The sequence below is a fragment of the Oncorhynchus clarkii genome, chromosome 19 (assembly GCF_045791955.1).
Source record: "Oncorhynchus clarkii lewisi isolate Uvic-CL-2024 chromosome 19, UVic_Ocla_1.0, whole genome shotgun sequence".
NCBI lineage: Eukaryota > Metazoa > Chordata > Actinopteri > Salmoniformes > Salmonidae > Oncorhynchus > Oncorhynchus clarkii.
The window spans coordinates 62139076-62160720 of record NC_092165.1 but is presented as its reverse complement, the minus strand read 5'-3'; the positions used below and the strand labels follow the sequence as shown (position 1 = coordinate 62160720).

Sequence of the window (21645 nt, the reverse complement as noted above, 5' to 3'; positions counted from 1 at the left end):
CCCTGCTGAAGAAAAGCAGGCCCAAACCATGATGCTGCCACCACCATGTTTGACAGTGGGGATGGTGTGTTCAGCTGTGTTGCTTTTACGCCAAATATAACATTTTGCATTGTTGCCAAAAAGTTCAATTTTGGTTTCATCTGACCAGAGCACCTTCTTCCACATGTTTGGTGTGTCTCCCAGGTGGCTTGTGGCAAACTTTAAACAACACTTTTTATGGATATCTTTAAGAAATGGCTTTCTTCTTGCCACTCTTCCATAAAGGCCAGATTTGTGCAATATACGACTGATTGTTGTCCTATGGACAGAGTCTCCCACCTCAGCTGTAGATATCTGCAGTTCATCCAGAGTGATCATGGGCCTCTTGGCTGCATCTCTGATCAGTCTTCTCCTTGTATGAGCTGAAAGTTTAGAGGGACGGCCAGGTCTTGGTAAATTTGCAGTGGTCTGATACTCCTTCCATTTCAATATTATTGCTTGCACAGTGCTCCTTGGGATGTTTAAAGCTTGGGAAATCTTTTTGTATCCAAATCCGGCTTTAAACTTCTTCACAACAGTATCTCGGACCTGCCTGGGGTGTTCCTTGTTCTTCATGATGCTCTCTGCGCTTTTAACGGACCTCTGAGACTATCACAGTGCAGGTGCATTTATACGGAGACTTGATTACACACAGGTGGATTGTATTTATCATCATTAGTCATTTAGGTCAACATTGGATCATTCAGAGATCCTCACTGAACTTCTGGAGAGAGTTTGCTGCACTGAAAGTAAAGGGGCTGAATAATTTTGCACGCCCAATTTTTCAGTTTTTGATTTGTTAAAAAAGTTTGAAATATCCAATAAATGTCGTTCCACTTCATGATTGTGTCCCACTTGTTGTTGATTCTTCACAAAAAAATACAGTTTTATATCTTTATGTTTGAAGCCTGAAATGTGGCAAAAGGTCGCAAAGTTCAAGGGGGCCGAATACTTTCGCAAGGCACTGTAACTACCAATCCGTAGCACTCACGTCTGTAGCCATGAAGTGCTTTGAAAGGCTGGTCATGGCTCACATCAACACCATCATCCCAGAAACCCTAGACCCACTCCAATTTGCATACCGTCCCAACAGATCCACAGATGATGCAATCTCTATTGCGCTCCACACTGCCCTTTCCTACCTAGACAAAAGGAACACCTATTTGAGATTGCTGTTCATTGACTACAGCTCAGCGTTCTACACCATAGTGCCCTCAAAGCTCATCAATAAGCTAAGGACCCTAGGACTAAACACCTCCCTCTGCAACTGGATCCTGGGCTTCCTGATGGGCCGCCCGCAGGTGGTAAGGGTAGGTAACAACACATCCGCCCCGCTGATCCTCAACACAGGGCCCCCCCCAGGGGTGCATGCTCAGCCCCCTCCTGTACTCCCTGTTTACTCATGACTGCATGGCCAGGCACGACTCTAACACCATCATTAAACTTGCCGATGACACAACAGTGGTAGGCCTGATCACCGACAACACCGAGACAGCCTATAGGGAGGAGGTCAGAGGCCTGGTCATGTGGTGCCAGGACAACAACCTCTCCCTCAACGTGATCAAGACATATGAGATGATTGTGGACTACAGGAAAAAGAGGACCGAGCACGCCCCCATTCTCATCGACGGGGCTGTAGTGGAGCAGGTTGAGAGCTTCAAGTTCCTTGGTGTCCACATTACCAACAAATTAACATGGTCCAAGCACACCAAGACAGTCATGAAGAGGGCACGACAAAACCTATTCCACCTCAAGAGACTAAAAAGATTTGGCATGGGTCCTCAGATCCTCAAAAGGTTCTACAGCTGCACCATTGAGAGCATCCTGACTGGTTGCATCACTACCTGGTATGGCAACTGCTCGGACTCCGACTGCAAGGCACTACAGAGGGTAGTGCGAACAGCCCAGTACATCAATGGGGCCGCACATTGACTCTGTACCGGTACCCCCCTGTATATATTGCTATTTTTTACTGCTGCTCTTTAATATCGTGTTACTTTTATTTCTTATTCTTATCCATATTTTATAAACTGCATTGTTGGTTAGGGGCTCGTAAGTATACATTTCACAGTGAGGTCTACACCAGTTGTATTTGGCGCGTGTGACTAATACAATTTGATTTGTTCTACATTTTGTTCTATGACATAATCTTCATCAGCTAATGTCACTTTGAATTTTGGGGCATTTATGTAATCCAACGTGGGCACGAAGTAAAATAAAGGCTTCATAATTCATAAAGGTCATGTTAACTGACGGTTATTATATCATAGAACAAAACGTATAAGATCTCCTAAACTTGTGTTAACCTCAGACATTATTTTCGGCGTTTATCCCACAAACCCAATTTTTCCCCCGTAGGAATGGCTGAATGATCCAAAGGCAACTCATTTCCGGTTTTTACAGGACTACAAACTGGCGATCTTTACCTTCTTTCGGATTAATATTATTTTTTTTTCATCTGAGGATTAGGATATAGACTAGTATATTTCAAACCAAATGGCAGTTTGTAAAAATTGTAGAATTTTCTGTGAATTACAAAATAGGCCTATTGTTTTTACAAATTAATAAATATGCATAGCGGAACTGTCTTTCAATACAACTTCAAATACAATAGGCAAGTGGAAATAGTAGTGCGTTTGTGTCGAATCTATTGGAAGACTACAATCCCAGGATTCCATTGAACGAGCATCACTGTGACAACACGTGATGTGTAATAACTCCTCCTCCGACACCTCCCCCATAATGCTTTGACATCTTGGATCAGCTGTTGGTCAGGTGAACACAGAACGGCGCTATGAATGAAGAGCAGTGAAGAAGGGGCTACAATAGAGAGACAGCGAAAGGATCCGTGTCATGATGGTGCTCGTATTGATTGTCGCAGGTCTTGGGGTGGTCGCACTGCTCATGGTTTTATTCGCACCCCACATTAGGTAAGAATAAACGCTTTTTATGTTCGAGGCTGTAGTCGATGCATCATCTGATTCTATGCTTGGCTAATTAGTCTAACCTCAATAGAAATGAATTACCGTCATTGTCAAGCTAAAAACGAAAGGATTGTGTTTTGCCATTGGGGTTAAGAAGACTATTGGCGGGGATGAATGGGTGAATCGACATCAACGTTGATGACGATGATCCAGATTATTTTTATGCAGTACAGCCTAGATCAACACTATTTTTTTTCCATAATGAAGACAACCACATTTTTCAAAAATAACATTCATTTGTTGTTGTTTTGTGGAATAAATTGAACATGGTTTATATGTCAATATGAGCAAACGATAATGCAATTCCTTAGGTAAGGAAGTGCTGTACAGTAGCTCGCTACAATATTTCATGACATGATTATGCACGACAGCGTTGCGCGCGTGGGCGGAGTTATATTTGTAACCGTTATTGTTCGGTGAGACCGAGCCAGGTTTTGTGGCGTGACTGAGTCGTACGATTTGACGTTTGATCGTTGTTGCCAGAAAGTGATCTTGCATATTGAGTAACAATAATGTTGCATGTTGAACGATCAATAATAGTCATATATAATAATAATAATAATAATAATAATCAACTTTACTGTCAAAATAAAAAAGTTGAACACCTGTATCTCTATTCTGTAGCCTCATGATGCCTCCCAAATGGCGTCCTATTCCCAATGTAGTGGGAATGGGGAACGATATGGAGAATGGGGTTGTAACAGCAGCCCAGGTGTGGACTTCCACTATATGCCATTGCCAACCTCGCCAACACAGACAGGACTGATATAGAAGTTTGATTGTAGATAAATAAAAACAAATCCATTTTGTTTCTCTGTCCAGGAAATACTCAGCAGGTGGAGCATGTATGTCTATGACTCGGCTGGACGGGAAGACGGTCCTGATTACTGGAGCCAACACTGGTATTGGGAAGGAGACTGCTCTGGACCTGGCTATCAGAGGTGACTAACGTTTACACAGGCAGCCCATTCTGGGTCTTTTGCCACTAATGGGTATTTTGACCAGTCAGATCTTATGCCAGTAATTGGGTAGAAGATCAGAATTGAGCTGCCTGTGTAAACTCTGCTAAATTGATACCCTATTCCCCATATAGTGCACTACTTTGGGGCCCTGGTCTAAAGTAGTGCACTTGAGGGTGTATGGCGCCATTTAGGACTCATGGTCTTCCCAACAGTCCTTCATGGTGAGGCCTCCTGTCCTTCATCACCACAAAGATAATGATAACAGAAGAAGAGAAGAGACCATTCAAGAAAGTATCAACGATGCTGATGATTGGTTATTATAAACTGGGTGGATTCGAGCCCTGAATGCTGATTGGCTGAAAGCCAAGGTATATCAGACCGTATACCACACCCCCTCGGGCCTTACTGTTTTATTGTCTATTGCCAGGTGCGAGGGTGATCATGGCGTGCAGGGATGTGGAGAAGGGTGAGGCGGCCGCAGCATCTATACGACGCATCTACTCTAAGGCAAACGTAGAGGTCCGAGAGCTAGACCTGGCTGATACCAGCTCCATACGGGCCTTCGCTCAACGCTTCCTCCGAGGTCAGCCTACTAACTCCAATATGCGTCCCAAATCGCACCCTATTCCCTATGTAGTGCACTACTTTAGACCAGGGCCCTATTCCCTATGTTGTGCACTACTTTAGACAAGAGCCCTATTCCCCTATATAGTGCACTACTTTAGACCAGGGCCCTATTCCCTATATAGTGCACTACTTTAGACCAGAGCCCTATTCCCTATATAGTGCACTACTTTAGACAAGAGCCCTATTCCCCTATATAGTGCACTACTTTAGATCAGAGCCCTATTCCCTATATAGTGCACTACTTTAGACCAGAGCCCTATTCCCTATATAGTGCACTACTTTAGACCAGGGCCCTATTCCCTATATAGTGCACTACTTTAGACCAGAGCCCTATTCCCTATATAGTGCACTACTTTAGACCAGAGCCCTATTCCCTATATAGTGCACTACTTTAGACCAGAGCCCTATTCCCTATATAGTGCACTACTTTAGACCAGAGCCCTATTCCCTATATAGTGCACTACTTTAGACAAGAGCCCTATTCCCCTATATAGTGCACTACGTTAGACCAGGGCCCTATTCCCTATATAGTGCACTACTTTAGACCAGAGCCCTATTCCCTATATAGTGCACTACTTTAGACCAGAGCCCTATTCCCTATATAGTGCACTACTTTAGACCAGAGCCCTATTCCCTATATAGTGCACTACTTTAGACCAGAGCCCTATTCCCTATATAGTGCACTACTTTAGACAAGAGCCCTATTCCCCTATATAGTGCACTACGTTAGACCAGGGCCCTATTCCCTATATAGTGCACTACTTTAGACCAGAGCCCTATTCCCTATATAGTGCACTACTTTAGACCAGAGCCCTATTCCCTATATAGTGCACTACTTTAGACAAGAGCCCTATTCCCCTATATAGTGCACTACTTTAGACCAGGGCCCTATTCCCTATATAGTGCACTACTTTAGACCAGAGCCATATTCCCTATATAGTGCACTACTTTAGACCAGAGCCCTATTCCCTATATAGTGCACTACTTTAGACCAGAGCCCTATTCCATAAATAGTGCACTACTTTAGACCAGAGCCCTATTCCCTATGTAGTGCACTACTTTTGTGCAATTTGGGACATAGACCTCCCCGTAACCTTTACAGTATATTACAGTATTTATTCTGGTGTTATTAAAGTATATTACAGTATTTATTCTGGTGTTATTACAGTATATTACAGTATTTATTCTGGTGTTATTACAGTATTTATTCTGGTGTTATTACAGTATATTACAGTATTTATTCTGGCGTTATTACAGTTTATTACAGTATTTATTCTGGTGTTATTACAGTATATTACAGTATTTATTCTGGTGTTATTACAGTATATTACAGTATTTATTCTGGTGTTATTACAGTATTTATTCTGGTGTTATTACAGTATTTATTCTGGTGTTATTACAGTATATTACAGTATTTATTCTGGTGTTATTACAGTATTTATTTTGGCGTTATTAGTTTATTACAGTATTTATTCTGGTGTTATTACAGTTTATTACAGTATTTATTCTGGTGTTATTACAGTTTATTACAGTATTTATTCTGCCGTTATTACAGTATATTTCAAGGCAAGCACTAATATTATAATGTGTTTACTCTGTAAAGCAAAGTATAATATTGACTCTGTATCTGACCCCTGCAGAGGTCAACCACCTCCACATCCTGATCAACAATGCTGGGGTCATGATGTGTCCCTACATGAAGACCAAGGACGGTTTCGAGATGCAGCTGGGGGTCAACCACCTGGGTGAGACAGAGTTTTTTAACAGACTCACTTCTAGGGTTCTATGTGAATTTGTCTTTCCACAAACACCAGCAATCTAAGGCCTGATCACGTAACACGGCGAAATGGCATGCTTGTTTCACTCGCATTCACACACCTAAGACCCAGACTTTTTGAAAACCAAGGTGACCTGGACCACAGACTGATGGGTGTGGACATAACATGCAGTCTGTAGTACCTCATGAAAGTCACGGGTGTTGCCCAACTGGCAACAGCACAGATCGAGTCCAGGAGGCTCCTCTGAACAGGGTCCATGACGTGGATTGTACTACCACGGTGTCTGGAGTTGGTCTACCCTACTGCATTGGTAATCCAACGTTCTCTGCTTGGAGACAGCTGGACCTTTTTGTGTTCTCCCCATAACACACAAAACAATCTGCTCGGTTTGACAAACTGTTCTTGTTGCAGCAACATAGGTACTTAATGCCCTAACCCGGCAAAGTGCATGCAACTCTGGACTCTCCTGTGAGGAGTGGGTAGGCGGTTGAAATACCACTAAGATTAAAAGCTGGTTAGCATGTGATGATGAAAGCACCTTAGGTAAGAAGTTTGGCCCAAGCACTGCTTTAGATCCAATCTTCTGCTAAAGTGAGGCATGATGGGTAGATAGCGCATGTAATTATCCAACACGTTTGGCTGAAACCATAGCCAGTAGAAAGGCAGTCTTGGCTAAGAGCTCCCATAGCTAAAGTCAAGACAGGTTCATAAATGATCGTAGGACAACATCTAACTCCCATGAGGGTGTGAAGGAGCCACCATTCATGAATTCAGAAGTGTGAGCCTGTTTGTGCACCAATCAGGTCATGACCCATAGAGATGGCTGCCATATACACGTTATTATTATATTTTTAAAAATAAATAATTATTGAACAAAATCTTAAAATAAAATAAAAAAATGTATCCAAAATAAACGGACATTCACAAACAGAAACGATTGATTGAAACTGAGACCCCCCATGGCCTGCCAACCGGTCCGAACGTGACACGTGCACAACCAGTCAGCAAGTCTGAAACCCCCGCAGCCCCCAGCCCCGACCAACACGCTAACGCGGTAGCCTTCACCGTCACTCAAGCACCACACTTCCTGAGATGGTCCACATATGGACTCAAAATTCTGTCAAAGTAGTCTGTTTTTTGTTTCTTTATACTATATAGAATCTATGTAGATGGGGTCTTCCCTACAGCCGGGATCTCCCGGGGTTCTTCCCTGCAGCCGGGAGCTCCCAAGGTTCTTCCCTGCAGCCGGGAGCTCCAGGGGTTCTTCCCTGCAGCCGGGAGCTCCCGGGGTTCTTCCCTGCAGCCGGGAGCTCCCGGGGTTCTTCCCTACAGCCGGGAGCTCCCGGGGTTCTTACAGAAATTGGCTGAAGGACAATTTTGGGGGCAACCCTGCAGCTACAGGACAGTTTTGATTGGCAGCATTTTGAAGTGCTGGAAGATGACTATTCAGGCACGGTATGTCCAGGATCGGACGGAGGCCTCCGCCTTTTTTATAGGCACTAGACAATAGATTGAGTAGAACTCGCAGTTTTGTTGCGCTGGTTATACTTCTTCAATTGCATGCTTTTCCAGGAGCAAGGATATTTCTGAACAGGGTGTTTTTTGCTTTTGAGCAGGGTTGTGAGCTGTTGTTTTCAAAACACGCCTGAAGTGTTGGTGTCGCTGACAAAATTGTAGTGCGTAGCCTTGTGTTAGAGTGCGTTGCCTTGTGTTAGAGTGCGTTGCCTTGTGTTAGAGTGCGTAGCCTTGTGTTAGAGTGCGTAGCCTTGTGTTAGAGTGCGTAGCCTTGTGTTAGAGTGCGTAGCCTTGTGTTAGAGTGCGTAACACCCATCTGTTGGCCTTTGACCTTTTCCAGCTGGAAAAGGGGTGCTGTTGTTCTAGACCAGGCATAGTCATTGAACTATCCTCGTGGCATTTTGTATGTTTGTTTATGTGTATTCCTCCCATTAACAATATTACATGTGTAGCTACTGTCATGACGTGACTATCATTAATCTGATGACTGTTATTTATCGAATCAAACTGTTTAATTGTTACTCAATTTAAATTAATCATGTAACAATTAACTCATTAGGAATTTGGGGCACCACAGGAAACTAGTTACTATCTCCCGACTTAAACACTAAAGACATACATATCTTTTTCATTAATAACTGTTAATTATTACTTCATCAGTCTCGTTCTGAACGTCGCATAATCCTTGTATCCGCAAAAACCCGAGCCCTTCTGAATATTCAGTACTACACAAATCGATTTAATCATTTGTTTATTAACTAACTAAATAATAACACAGAATGCACATGCACGCTTACATGAGATAAAAGTCTCTAGTGGACTGACAAGATATGACTGCTTGTTACACATATGGAGAGGGAGGGGTAGGTAAAGAGAGGGAGAGACCGAGAGACAACACTTGGATACATTTGGAGGCTACGCTCATGGAAATAATAATGCTTACCACCACTCATTCTGTTTAGAAATGCAGTCTATACTTACACGTAGCTGTCTTTCTCTGTTGAACTCGATGGGTCCTATTGTGAAGTTGTCGAGGTATGTAAAGACTGGTTTGTCCACCAGACTTCACAATGTCCTCTATAGAGCTTCTCTGGTAATGGAGTGGTTGTTAGAATAGATACTTCAGATGTACCAACTGTTGTCTGTGGGGATTCTTCTTCCCACCTTGTGTCTTTAGTCAAAGTTATATGACCTATTTTACATGCACAGCTGCAGACTGTGAATGTTTCTGGTCTCCAAGGTGACGTTATCTTCTCTTCTAGTGTTGAGGTTTGAGAGCTTCAGAGAAACTCACTATTTCAACGTGTAGACTATCGTCTCACGTCTTTTGGTATCAATGGTTGATTATTCAGGGTTCAGCTCTCGACCATTTTATACGCCAGTTGTAACCCGGCAATGTACAAGTCTCACCATTTTCATGGTGAGAGGTGTAGCCACCGCTCCATGCTGTCTGGTCTTGTAGTTTTAACCATTTGTAACGTTCAGTTTGCGCTGTACTTTGGCTGTCCTGTATGTTAATTCTTAGTGAGTCCTTTTAAGCACCCTGGCAAAATGCTGACGTGAACTCTGAGCTCACTTGGGCATGACTCCTGACTAGTTTATATGAAAAACAATTATCTAATTAGAAAACTAAAATCACAGTTCTATCTTTTTTTAAAAAAATACTCTCATACCTAATAATTTACTTTATACAACAATTAGATGTAAACTTGACAGAATGCGTGTCCTTCCTAAGTTAGTTACTTTGTCATACCATCCTTAATGACATCACAAAATAATAAACAATGACAGGATTATTCTTTACATCCCCCCAAACCATTCTTAACATTCCTGTCTTATGAATATTGTTCCAAATGTCATTTTCTTGGAGAAAAGGTTTTTGGCGGCAAGAGTCTCTCTGTAACAAAGAAATTTCAGTCTTCCAATACTGCAGGGCAAGGAAGAGAAAGTTCTCGCTAAATTTCTGTCCCAGTGTTGCGGTGTCAAGACTGGCACAGCCCCCCACCCCGTTGTCTTGGCTGTGTGCTTAGGGTCTTTGTCCTGTTTGGAAGATGAACCGCCCCAGTCTGAGGTCCTGAGCGCTCTGGAGCAGGTTTTCATCAAGGATCTTTCTGTACTTTGCGCCGTTCATCTTTTCCTTGATCCTGACTAGTCTCCCTGCCGCTGGAAACATCCCCAAAGCATGACGCTGTCACCACCATGCTTCACCGTAGGGATGGTGCCCGGTTTCCCCACAGCATGATGCTGTCACCACTATGCTTCACTGTAGGGATGCTATTGGCCAGGTGATGAGCGGTGCCAGGTTTCCTCCAGACGTGACGCTTGAAATGAAGGACAAAGAGTTCAATCTTGGTTTCATCAGACCAGAGAATCTTGTTTTTGTCATGATCAGAGTCCTTTTAGGTGCCTTTTGGTAAACTCCAAGCGGGCTCTCATGTGGCTTTTACAGAGGAGTGGCTTCTGTCTGGCCACTCTACCATAAAGGCCTGATTTGGTGGAGTGCTGTGGAGATGTTTGTTCTTCTGGAATGTTCTCCACAGAGGCAACAGGATGCACCTGAGCTCAATTTCTAGTCTCATAGCAAAGGGTCTAATTACTTATGTAAATAAGGTATTTCTGTAGTTTTCACTTTGTCATTATGGGGTATTGTGATGTCATTATGGGGCATTGTGATGTCATTATGGGGTATTGTTTGTAGATAGATGTGGATTTGTTGTTGTATTTAATCCATTTTAGAATAAGGCTGTAACGTAACAAAATGTTGTAGGCCCTCATCTGTGAAGGGCTGTGGCCCTCATCTGTGTAGGGCTGTGGCACTTACAGTATCTACTATATGAAGTGGGAGAGGCTATAAGGGCACTCCTGACCTGTAAAACGAGTAAACAACATCTGCCTTAACTAATCCCTAACCTACATTTTAACCAGTTCTGAAATTAAATATTATTTTGAATGTCAGGAGCGTCCGTATAGCCTTTTCTGTATGAAGAACACGTGGGCAGCTAGCCTTCACAGTACTAACCATGTACAAGTAGTACTTCAATGACATAAGTGTTTCATTCAACATGATCCTAGTATTATTTCCTTTCTGACAAAGCCACAGCATCATATTATTGTTTACTCCTGGTAGGTCACTTCCTGTTGCCCTATGACATAAAAACAGTGTTCTATTCAACAACTCCAATAGTTTATTTTCTGATATTAGGATATTGTACTCTGATCCTTTGTTGCAGTACAACACGGATTGCATCATGTGTTGTTGTTTACTGTTTCTTCCTGGTAGGTCACTTCCTGTTGACGTACCTCCTGATTGGCCTGCTAAAGCGGAGCGCTCCGGCCCGCATCGTCGTGGTTTCTTCCCTGGCTCATAACTTTGGCTGGATCCGCTTCCATGACCTCCTCAGCCAGGGCAGCTACAACAGCGGCCTCGCATACTGCCAGAGCAAGCTGGCCAACGTCCTGTTTGCTAGGGAGCTGGCCCGCAGACTCAAAGGTAGGGTGGGGGAGGGAGGGGAAGAGAGGGAGGGAGGGAGGGGAAGAGAGGGAGGGGAAGAGGGGGAGGGAGGGGAAGAGAGAGAGGGAGGGGAGGGGAGGGAGGGAGGGAGGGAGGGAGGGGAAGAGAGAGCGAAGGAGGGAGGGAGGGGAAGAGCGAGAGAGGGAGGGAGGAGAAGAGCGAGCGAGAGGGAGGGAGGGGAAGAGCGAGAGGGAGGGAGGGAGGGAGGGGAAGAGCGAGAGGGAGGGAGGGAGGGGAAGAGCGAGAGGGAGGAAGGGAGGGGAAGAGCGAGAGGGAGGGAGGGAGGGGAAGAGCGAGAGGGAGGGAGGGAGGGGAAGAGCGAGAGGGAGGGAGGGGAAGAGCGAGAGGGAGGGAGGGGAAGAGGGAGAGGGAGGGAGGGGAAGAGGGAGGGGGAGGGAGGGAGGGGAAGAGAGCGAGAGGGAGGGAGAGAGAGAGAGAGAGGGAGGGAGGGAGGGGAAGAGCGAGAGGAAGGGAGGGGAAGAGCGAGAGGGAGGAAGGGAGGGGAAGAGCGAGAGGGAGGGAGGGAGGGGAAGAGCGAGAGGGAGGGAGGGAGGGGAAGAGCGAGAGGGAGGGAGGGGAAGAGGGAGGGAGGGAGGGGAAGAGCGAGCGGGAGGGAGGGAGGGGAAGAGAGCGAGAGGGAGGGAGAGGGAGGGAGAGAGGGAGGGAGAGAGGGAGGGAGGGGAAGAGCGAGAGGAAGGGAGGGGAAGAGCGAGAGGGAGGAAGGGAGGGGAAGAGCGAGAGGGAGGAAGGGAGGGGAAGAGCGAGAGGGAGGAAGGAAGGGGAAGAGCGAGAGGGAGGAAGGAAGGGGAAGAGCGAGAGGGAGGAAGGAAGGGGAAGAGCGAGAGGGAGGAAGGAAGGGGAAGAGCGAGAGGGAGGGAGGAAGGGGAAGAGCGAGAGGGAGGGAGGGAGGGAGGGAGGAAGGTAGGGGAAGAGCGAGAGAGAGGAAGGAAGGGGAAGAGCGAGAGGGAGGGAGGGAGGGGAAGAGGGAGCGAGCGGGAGGAAGGGAGGGGAAGAGCGAGCAAGAGCGAGGGAGGGGAAGAGCGAGGGAAGGGGGAAGAGCGAGGGAAGGGGGAAGAGCGAGGGAAGGGGTTAGGGAGGGGAAGAGAGAGCGAGGGGGAGAGCGAGGAGGGGAGCGAGGAGGGGGAGGGAGGGGAAGAGGGAGGGAGGGAAGGGGTTAGAGAGGGAGGGAAGGGGAGGGAGGAAGAGAATTGCAGCCTGCCACATGGATTTATTAACACACAAAATAAACGGAGGAATAGTGGCCATGCACATAGATTTTCAATGAGAAAACGCACCCAAAAGACATGATCAGAAAGGCAAAACCATATTTATGAAGGTACATGCTACAGTGCATTTGGAAAGTTTTCCCACATTACGTTACAGCCTTATTCTAACATGGATTAAATACAACAATCTACACTCAATACCCCACAATGACTCAATAGCCCACAATGACTCAATACCCCACAATGACTCAATACCCCACAATGACTCAATACCCCACAATGACTCAATACCCTACAATGACTCAATACCCCACAATGACTCAATACCCTACAATGACTCAATACCCCACAATGACTCAATACCCCACAATGACTCAATAGCCCACAATGACTCAATACCCCACAATGACTCAATACCCCACAATGACTCAATACCCCACATTGACTCAATACCCCACAATGACTCTATACCCCACAATGACTCAATACCCCACAATGACTCAATACCACACAATGACTCAATACCCCACAATGGCTCAATACCCCACAATGACTCAATACCCCACAATGACTCTATACCCCACAATGACTCAATACCCCACATTGACTCAATACCCCACAATGACTCTATACCCCACAATGACTCAATACCCCATAATGACTAAATACCCCACAATGGCTCAATACCCCACAATGACTCAATACCCCACAATGACTCTATACCCCACAATGACTCAATACCCCACAATGACTCAATACCCCACATTGACTCAATACCCCACAATGACTCAATAGCCCACAATGACTCAATACCCCACAATGACTCAATACCCCACAATGACTCAATACCCCACATTGACTCAATACCCCACAATGACTCAATACCCCACAATGACTCAATACCCCACAATGACTCAATACCCCACAATGACTCAATACCCCACAATGACTCAATACCCCACAATGACTCAATACCCCACATTGACTCAATACCCCACAATGACTCAATACCCCACAATGGCTCAATACCCCACAATGACTCAATATCCCACATTGACTCAATACCCCACAATGACTCAATACCCCACATGGACTCAATACCCCACAATGACTCAATACCCCACAATGACTCAATACCCCACATTGACTCAATACCCCACAATGACTCAATACCCCACATTGACTCAATACCCCACAATGACTCAATACCCCACATTGACTCAATACCCCACAATGACTCAATACCCCACATTGACTCAATATCCCACAATGACTCAATATCCCACAATGACTCAATTCCCCACTGACTCAATACCCCACAATGACACAATACCCCACATTGACTCAATACCCCACAATGACTCAATACCCCACATTGACTCAATATCCCACAATGACTCAATACCCCACAATGACTCAATACCCCACAATGACTCAATACCCCACATTGACTCAATACCCCACAATGACTCAATACCCCACATTGACTCAATATCCCACAATGACTCAATACCCCACAATGACTCAATATCCCACAATGACTCAATTCCCCACTGACTCAATACCCCACATTGACTCAATACCCCACAATGACTCAATACCCCACATTGACTCAATATCCCACATTGACTCAATATCCCACAATGACTCAATACCCCACAATGACTCAATACCCCACATTGACTCAATACCCCACAATGACTCAATACCCCACAATGACTCAATACCCCACAATGACTCAATACCCCACAATGACTCAATACCCCACAATGACTCAATACCCCACAATGGCTCAATACCCCATAATGACTCAATACCCCACAATGACTCAATACCCCACAATGGCTCAATACCCCATAATGACTCAATACCCCACAATGGCTCAATACCCCACAATGGCTCAATACCCCATAATGACTCAATACCCCATAATGACTCAATACCCCACAATGGCTCAATACCCCACAATGGCTCAATATCCCACAATGGCTCAAAACCCCACAATGGCTCAATACCCCACAATGACTCAATACCCCACAATGACACAATACCTCACAATGACACAATACCTCACAATGACACAATACCTCACAATGACACAATACCTCACAATGACAAAATACCTCACAATGACAAAATGAAAACAGGTTTTTATAAAAACAAAAATACCTTATTTACACAAGTATTCAGACCCTTTGCTATGAGACTCGAAATTTGAGCTCAGGTGCATCCTGTTTCCATTGATCATCCTTGAGATGTTTCTACAACTTGATTGGAGTCCACCTGTGGTAAATTCAATTGATTGGACATGATTTGGAAAGGCACACACCTGTCTATATAAGGTCCCACAGTTGACAGTGAAGGGTACCTAAACATTTCTGCAGATGGTAGAGTGGCCAGACGGAAGCCAATCCTCAGTTAAAGGCTGATGAAACAAAGACTGAGCTCTCTGGCCAGAATGCCAAGCATCACATCTGGAAGAAACCAGGCACCATCCCTACAGTGAAGCATGGTGGTGGCAGCATCATGCTGTGGGGATGTTTTTCTGCGGAAGGGACTGGGAGACTAGTCAGGATCGAGGGAAAGATGAAAGGAGCAAAGTAGAGAGAGATCCTTGATGAAAACTTGTATCAGAGCGCTCAAGATTTCACCTTCCAACAGGACAACAACCTTAAGCTCACAGCCAAGACAACACAGGAGTGGGTTCAGGACAAGTCTCTGAATGTCCTTGAGTGGCCCAGCCAGAGCCCGTTCTTGAACCCAATCAAACATCTCTGGAGAGACCTGAAAATAGCTGTGCATCAACGCTCCCCATCCAACCTGACAGAGCTTGAGAGGGTCTGCAGAGAAGAATGGGAGAAACTCCCCAAATACAGGTGTGCCAAGCTTGTAGCATCATACCCAAGAAGACTCAAGGCTGTAATCGCTGCCAAAGATGCTTCAACAAAGTACTGAGTCAAGGGTCTGAATACTTATGTAAATGTGATATTTCTTTTTTTTTATGCATTTGCAGAAATGTCTAAACCTGTTTTCTGCTTTGTCATTATGGGAAATTGTTGTTCTCAATACAATATTATTTTAGAATAAGGCTGTAACGTAACAAAATGTGGAAAAAGAGAAGGGGTCTGAATACTTAATAAAAATGGAAATGCAACAATCACAAAGATTTTACTGAGTTACATTTCATATAAGGAAATCAGTCAATTGAATTAAATTCATTTGGTCCTAATCTATGGGATTTCACATGACTGGGCAGGGGCGCAGCCATAGGTGGGCCTGGGTGGGCATAGGCCCACCCACTGTGGAGCCAGGCCCAGCCAATCGGAATGCGTTTTTCCCACAAAAAGGCTTTATTACAGACATAAATACTCCTCGGTTTCATCAGCTGTCCAGGTGGCTGGTCTCAGACGATGCCACAGGTGAAGAAGCCGGATATGGAGGTCCTGGGCTGGCGTGGTTACACGTGGTCTGCGGTTGTGAGGCCGGTTGGACGTACTGCCAAATTCTCTAAAACAACGTTAATTTCGCTAATGTTAAATTCTCTGGCAACGGCTGCAGTCAGCATGCCAATTGCACGCTCCCTCAACTTGAGACATTTGTGGCACAAAACTGCACATTTTAAAGTGGCCTTTTATTGTCCCCAGCACAAGGTGCACCTGTGTAATGATCATGCTGTTGAGTCATATTCTTTATATGCCACACCTGTCAGGCGGCTGGACTTTCTTGGCAAAGGATAAATGCTCACTAACAGGGACGTAAACACATTCGTGCACAAAATTTGAGCGAAATACGTTTTTTTTGTGCGTACGGAACATTTTCTGGGGTCTTTTATTTCAGCTCATGAAACATGCGACCAACACTTTTTTTTTTTTTTTTACATTTCACATTTTTGTTCAGTTACCAATGTGTCTCAGGGGTTTGGGGATCAAGCAAAAAGCCTGACAATAGCTTGGTAACTGAATCCTCTCTTCTTCCCTCTCTCCAGGTTCCAGTGTGACGGTGAACTCTGTCCACCCGGGGTCGGTGTGTTCAGACCTGGTACGCCACTCCACCATCATGTCTCTGCTGTTCTCTCTGTTCTCCTTGTTCCTGAAGAGCCCTCGAGACGGGGCCCAGACATCCATCTACTGCGCTGTGGCAGAGGAGCTGCACTCTCTCACCGGGAAACACTTCAGGTGAGATTACAGTATGAAGTTTTGACCCCTCCACCCTCTGTGTTTTATGATGGAACTGGGATTCCAATGGCTCAGTGGGTTATAGTGCTGAGTGATTTTAGTGTTTTTTGAGATCGTTTCGGTTTGATCTATGAAAAAAAATTATCACTGTTTTCAGTTTTGGATAATAAAAAAATGCCTTTTGCCTTATGTGGGTTGACTGCTGTGACACAGAATTAAACAATGAATAGTTCCATGATGGTAGTGACTGCCCATTACTGTTTAGCACTTATTATTATTATTATTATTTATTCACCATCACCATTTACTTTAATAATATTATTTCAGATGTTTTATTTGATGACTTAATTATCTCTATAGAGCTGCTGTCTGACAACAACAAAAAAAATCACAATTTTAGTAGTTCTTCAAAGTAAATAAGGCATTGTTTTTATGACTGCTGAATACCAACTATCAATCACTTAGATGGTGTATTTTCAGGTAGCGATACCTCAAAGCAACTGCTCTCTATCCCTCTTAATAGCGAGTTCTTCTTCTGTCTCTCTCAGTTTCTGTGCTCCCCGCATAGACCAGACAAGTAGACGAGCAATGGGTTATGGTTATTGTAGTTAATTACCACATTTTCTGCGCGTAACAATGTCGAATATTGGCTTGTTGGAAACTACATTGCGCATTTCAGGCGTGATCTGATTCATCTCTAGAGAAACTGTGCATTGAGCTCACAGAAAAAACCCTAACGAAATGCGATCCAAATACTTGAATCGATGGCGTTGGCCAAATAGTTGTTTAAAAATGAAAAATAACACATTTCGGATAATCGCTCAGCACTAGGTGTTGTGTGTTAGAACAAGGTGCTGAGGATTGTGGGTTAGAACAAGGTGCTGAGGATTGTGGGTTAGAACAAGGTGCTGAGGGTTGTGGGTTAGAACAAGGTGCTGTGGGTTAGAACAAGGTGCTGAGGGTTAGAACAAGGTGCTGTGGGTTAGAACAAGGTGCTGAGGGTTGTGGGTTAGAACAAGGTGCTGAGGGTTGTGGGTTAGAACAAGGTGCTGAGGGTTGTGGGTTAGAACAAGGTGCTGAGGGTTGTGGGTTAGAACAAGGTGCTGAGGGTTAGAACAAGGTGCTGAGGGTTAGAACAAGGTGCTGTAGGTTAGAACAAGGTGCTGAGGGTTGTGGGTTAGAACAAGGTGCTGAGGATTGTGGGTTAGAACAAGGTGCTGAGGGTTGGGGGTTAGAACAAGGTGCTGAGGGTTGGGGGTTAGAACAAGGTGCTGAGGGTTGGGGGTTAGAACAAGGTGCTGAGGATTGGGGGTTAGAACAAGGTGCTGAGGATTGTGGGTTAGAACAAGGTGCTGAGGATTGGGGGTTAGAACAAGGTGCTGAGGGTTAGAACAAGGTGCTGAGGATTGGGGGTTAGAACAAGGTGCTCAGGGTTGGGGGTTAGAACAAGGTGCTGAGGGTTAGAACAAGGTGCTGAGGATTGTGGGTTAGAACAAGGTGCTGAGGGTTAGAACAAGGTGCTGAGGATTGGGGGTTAGAACAAGGTGCTGAGGGTTAGAACAAGGTGCTGAGGGTTGGAGGTTAGAACAAGGTGCTGAGGATTGTGGGTTAGAACAAGGTGCTGAGGGTTGGGGGTTAGAACAAGGTGCTGAGGATTGTGGGTTAGAACAAGGTGCTGAGGATTGTGGGTTAGAACAAGGTGCTGAGGATTGTGGGTTAGAACAAGGTGCTGAGGGTTGGAGGTTAGAACAAGGTGCTGAGGGTTAGAACAAGGTGCTGAGGGTTAGAACAAGGTGCTGGGGATTGTGGGTTAGAACAAGGTGCTGAGGGTTGTGGGTTTGAACAAGGTGCTGAGGGTTGTGGGTTAGAACAAGGTGCTGAGGGTTGTGGGTTAGAACAAGGTGCTGACGGTTGTGGGTTAGAACAAGGTGCTGAGGGTTGTGGGTTAGAACAAGGTGCTGAGGGTTAGAACAAGGTGCTGAGGGTTAGAACAAGGTGCTGAGGGTTGTGGGTTAGAACAAGGTGCTGAGGATTGTGGGTTAGAACAAGGTGCTGAGGGTTGGGGGTTAGAACAAGGTGCTGAGGGTTGGGGGTTAGAACAAGGTGCTGAGGATTGGGGGTTAGAACAAGGTGCTGAGGATGCTGAGTGGGGGTTAGAACAAGGTGCTGAGGGTTGTGGTTTAGAACAAGGTGCTGAGGGTTGTGGGTTAGAACAAGGTGCTGAGGATTAGAACAAGGTGCTGAGGATTGTGGGTTAGAACAAGGTGCTGAGGATTGTGGGTTAGAACAAGGTGCTGAGGATTGTGGGTTAGAACAAGGTGCTGAGGATTGTGGGTTAGAACAAGGTGCTGAGGATTGTGGGTTAGAACAAGGTGCTGAGGATTGGGGGTTAGAACAAGGTGCTGAGGGTTAGAACAAGGTGCTGAGGATTGTGGGTTAGAACAAGGTGCTGAGGATTGTGGGTTAGAACAAGGTGCTGAGGATTGTGGGTTAGAACAAGGTGCTGAGGATTGTGGGTTAGAACAAGGTGCTGAGGATTGTGGGTTAGAACAAGGTGCTGAGGATTGGGGGTTAGAACAAGGTGCTGAGGGTTAGAACAAGGTGCTGAGGATTGTGGGTTAGAACAAGGTGCTGAGGATTGTGGGTTAGAACAAGGTGCTGAGGATTGTGGGTTAGAACAAGTTGCTGAGGATTGTGGGTTAGAACAAGGTGCTGTGGGTTAGAACAAGGTGCTGAGGATTGTGGGTTAGAACAAGGTGCTGAGGATTGTGGGTTAGAACAAGGTGCTGAGGATTGTGGGTTAGAACAAGGTGCTGAGGATTGTGGGTTAGAACAAGGTGCTGAGGGTTGTGGGTTAGAACAAGGTGCTGAGGATTGTGGGTTAGAACAAGGTGCTGAGGATTGTGGGTTAGAACAAGGTGCTGAGGATTGTGGGTTAGAACAAGGTGCTGAGGATTGTGGGTTAGAACAAGGTGCTGAGGATTGTGGGTTAGAACAAGGTCCCACTTCGGCCACTTAATACATACTCTGTCCATTCTGCCAGTTCTGTGAGTCACTACGGAGTAAACACCTGCTAGACGACCAAATTATTTATTAGAAACATGCTACTTTCATTTGACGACAGAATAAATCAAAAGGGAAGCACTGATCATGCAGATAACTAAAGTCCTCTTCCTCCCGCTCACACTCTCTCTCTCAGTGACTGTGCCCCGGCCTTCGTGGCACCCCAGGGGAGGAAGGAGGAGACAGCTAAGAAGCTGTGGGACGCCAGCAGTGAGCTCCTGGGCATCGTCTGGGACGACTGATCTGAACCACCCTGTTAACACTATCCACAGCTTGCATCGCCAAGTGTACACTATTCCCTTTATAGTTCACTACTTCTGACCAGGACCCACAACCTTGTTCCCTGTCTCAATTGCTTCCGCATAGGAAAGAGCCGGCTAGTAGACGAAATTAGGGCCCACGGGGCTCTGGTCAAAAAGTAGTGAACTATAGATTAGCGCTGACACTATATATAAGGTGCCATAGGTGACGCAACTAGGCTCTCTGTTCTCAAATCATTATAATTTCATGACATTAATTAACCTCAAAACTACAGTTATCCCAACGGGACTTGAGGAATTGGGTAGGAACCATAGAGGTTGAAAGATGCCGTAATGGCACAGAGATGAGTCCTCTATGGTAGTAACTGTAAAATGAGTCCTCTATCTATCTCTATGGTTGTAACTGTAAGGTCAAATGCATTACTGTACTGTGAAGGGTCTAGTCAGGGCATAACCAGGTCTAGCCAGGACATAACCAGGTCTAGTCAGGGCATAACCAGGTCTAGTCAGGGCATAACCAGGTCTAGTCAGGGCATAACCAGGTCTAGCCAGGACATAACAAGGTCTAGTCAGGGTATATTACAAACCGTTTGTTTTGTATCTTATTATATTACAAACCATGTAGATTCAGCGTTATGTTTGGTTGCTTTTAAGCTGGCCTTTTCTAAACCATTGCAAGCTGTTATTTACCCTCCTGTTTGTTTGTTCCATTTCTTTCCCCCTCAGCATTCACCACATGTTAAACTGCCAAGATTGTCTTTTTTATACAAATGTGAAACATGCCTTTTTCTACATTTTAGGGTTGGAAGATTCCTGAAATTATGAAGGAACAGAAAGGAAATCTGGGAATCCTCCAACCAGGAATTCTGGAATTTGGGGAAATTTTTCAGAAATGTGCAACCCAACTACATAGCAGTCATGTCAGGAGTTGAATGTTTACATCTACTGTAAATAAAGATTAAATGTTACTAGCTACTATTCCTAATATCGGTTTGTTTAGTAACACAAACACGTGTAATGAGGAACGATTCAAATACCTCACACTCTTTAATTACCTCTCTGGCTTCCAACATGGCCACTATAAGACAGACAGTAGCCCTCTGGGCTTCCAACATGGCCACTATAAGACAGACAGTAGCCCCCTGGGCTTCCAACATGGCCACTATAAGAAAGACAGTAGCCCTCTGGGCTTCCAACATGGCCACTATAAGACAGACAGTAGCCCTCTGGCTTCCAACATGGCCACTATAAGACAGACAGTAGCCCTCTGGGCTTCCAACATGGCCACTATAAGACAGACAGTAGCCCTCTGGGCTTCCAACATGGCCACTATAAGACAGACAGTAGCCCTCTGGGCTTCCAACATGGCCACTATAAGACAGACAGTAGCCCCCTGGGCTTCCAACATGGCCACTATAAGGACAGTAGCCCTCTGGGCTTCCAACATGGCCACTATAAGACAGACAGTAGCCCTCTGGGCTTCCAACATGGCCACTATAAGAAGACAGTAGCCCTCTGGGCTTCCA

The 21645-nt window shown here is 45.3% G+C and overlaps 1 protein-coding gene across 1 annotated transcript; it reads left to right on the top strand.

Annotated features, from left to right (window-relative positions):
• The first annotated feature begins 2757 nt into the window (after nt 1-2757).
• Nucleotides 2758-21090, top strand: LOC139375468 (retinol dehydrogenase 12-like). The gene is made up of 7 exons (XM_071117282.1): nt 2758-2948; nt 3825-3943; nt 4392-4547; nt 6232-6336; nt 11165-11374; nt 16607-16796; nt 19996-21090. The coding sequence occupies exons 1-7, from the start codon at nt 2872-2874 to the stop codon at nt 20099-20101; spliced, it is 963 nt and encodes a 320-aa protein (XP_070973383.1). The 5' UTR covers nt 2758-2871; the 3' UTR covers nt 20102-21090.
• The last annotated feature ends 555 nt before the right edge of the window (nt 21091-21645 follow it).

Bases quoted from the DNA above. Each gene is read 5' to 3' on its own strand.
- LOC139375468 (XM_071117282.1), top strand. From the start codon at position 2,872: ATGATGGTGCTCGTATTGATTGTCGCAGGTCTTGGGGTGGTCGCACTG. The intron at 2,949-3,824 runs GTAAGAATAAAC...TTCTCTGTCCAG, and splicing joins TTATTCGCACCCCACATTAG to GAAATACTCAGCAGGTGGAG. The intron at 4,548-6,231 runs GTCAGCCTACTA...TGACCCCTGCAG, and splicing joins CGCTCAACGCTTCCTCCGAG to AGGTCAACCACCTCCACATC.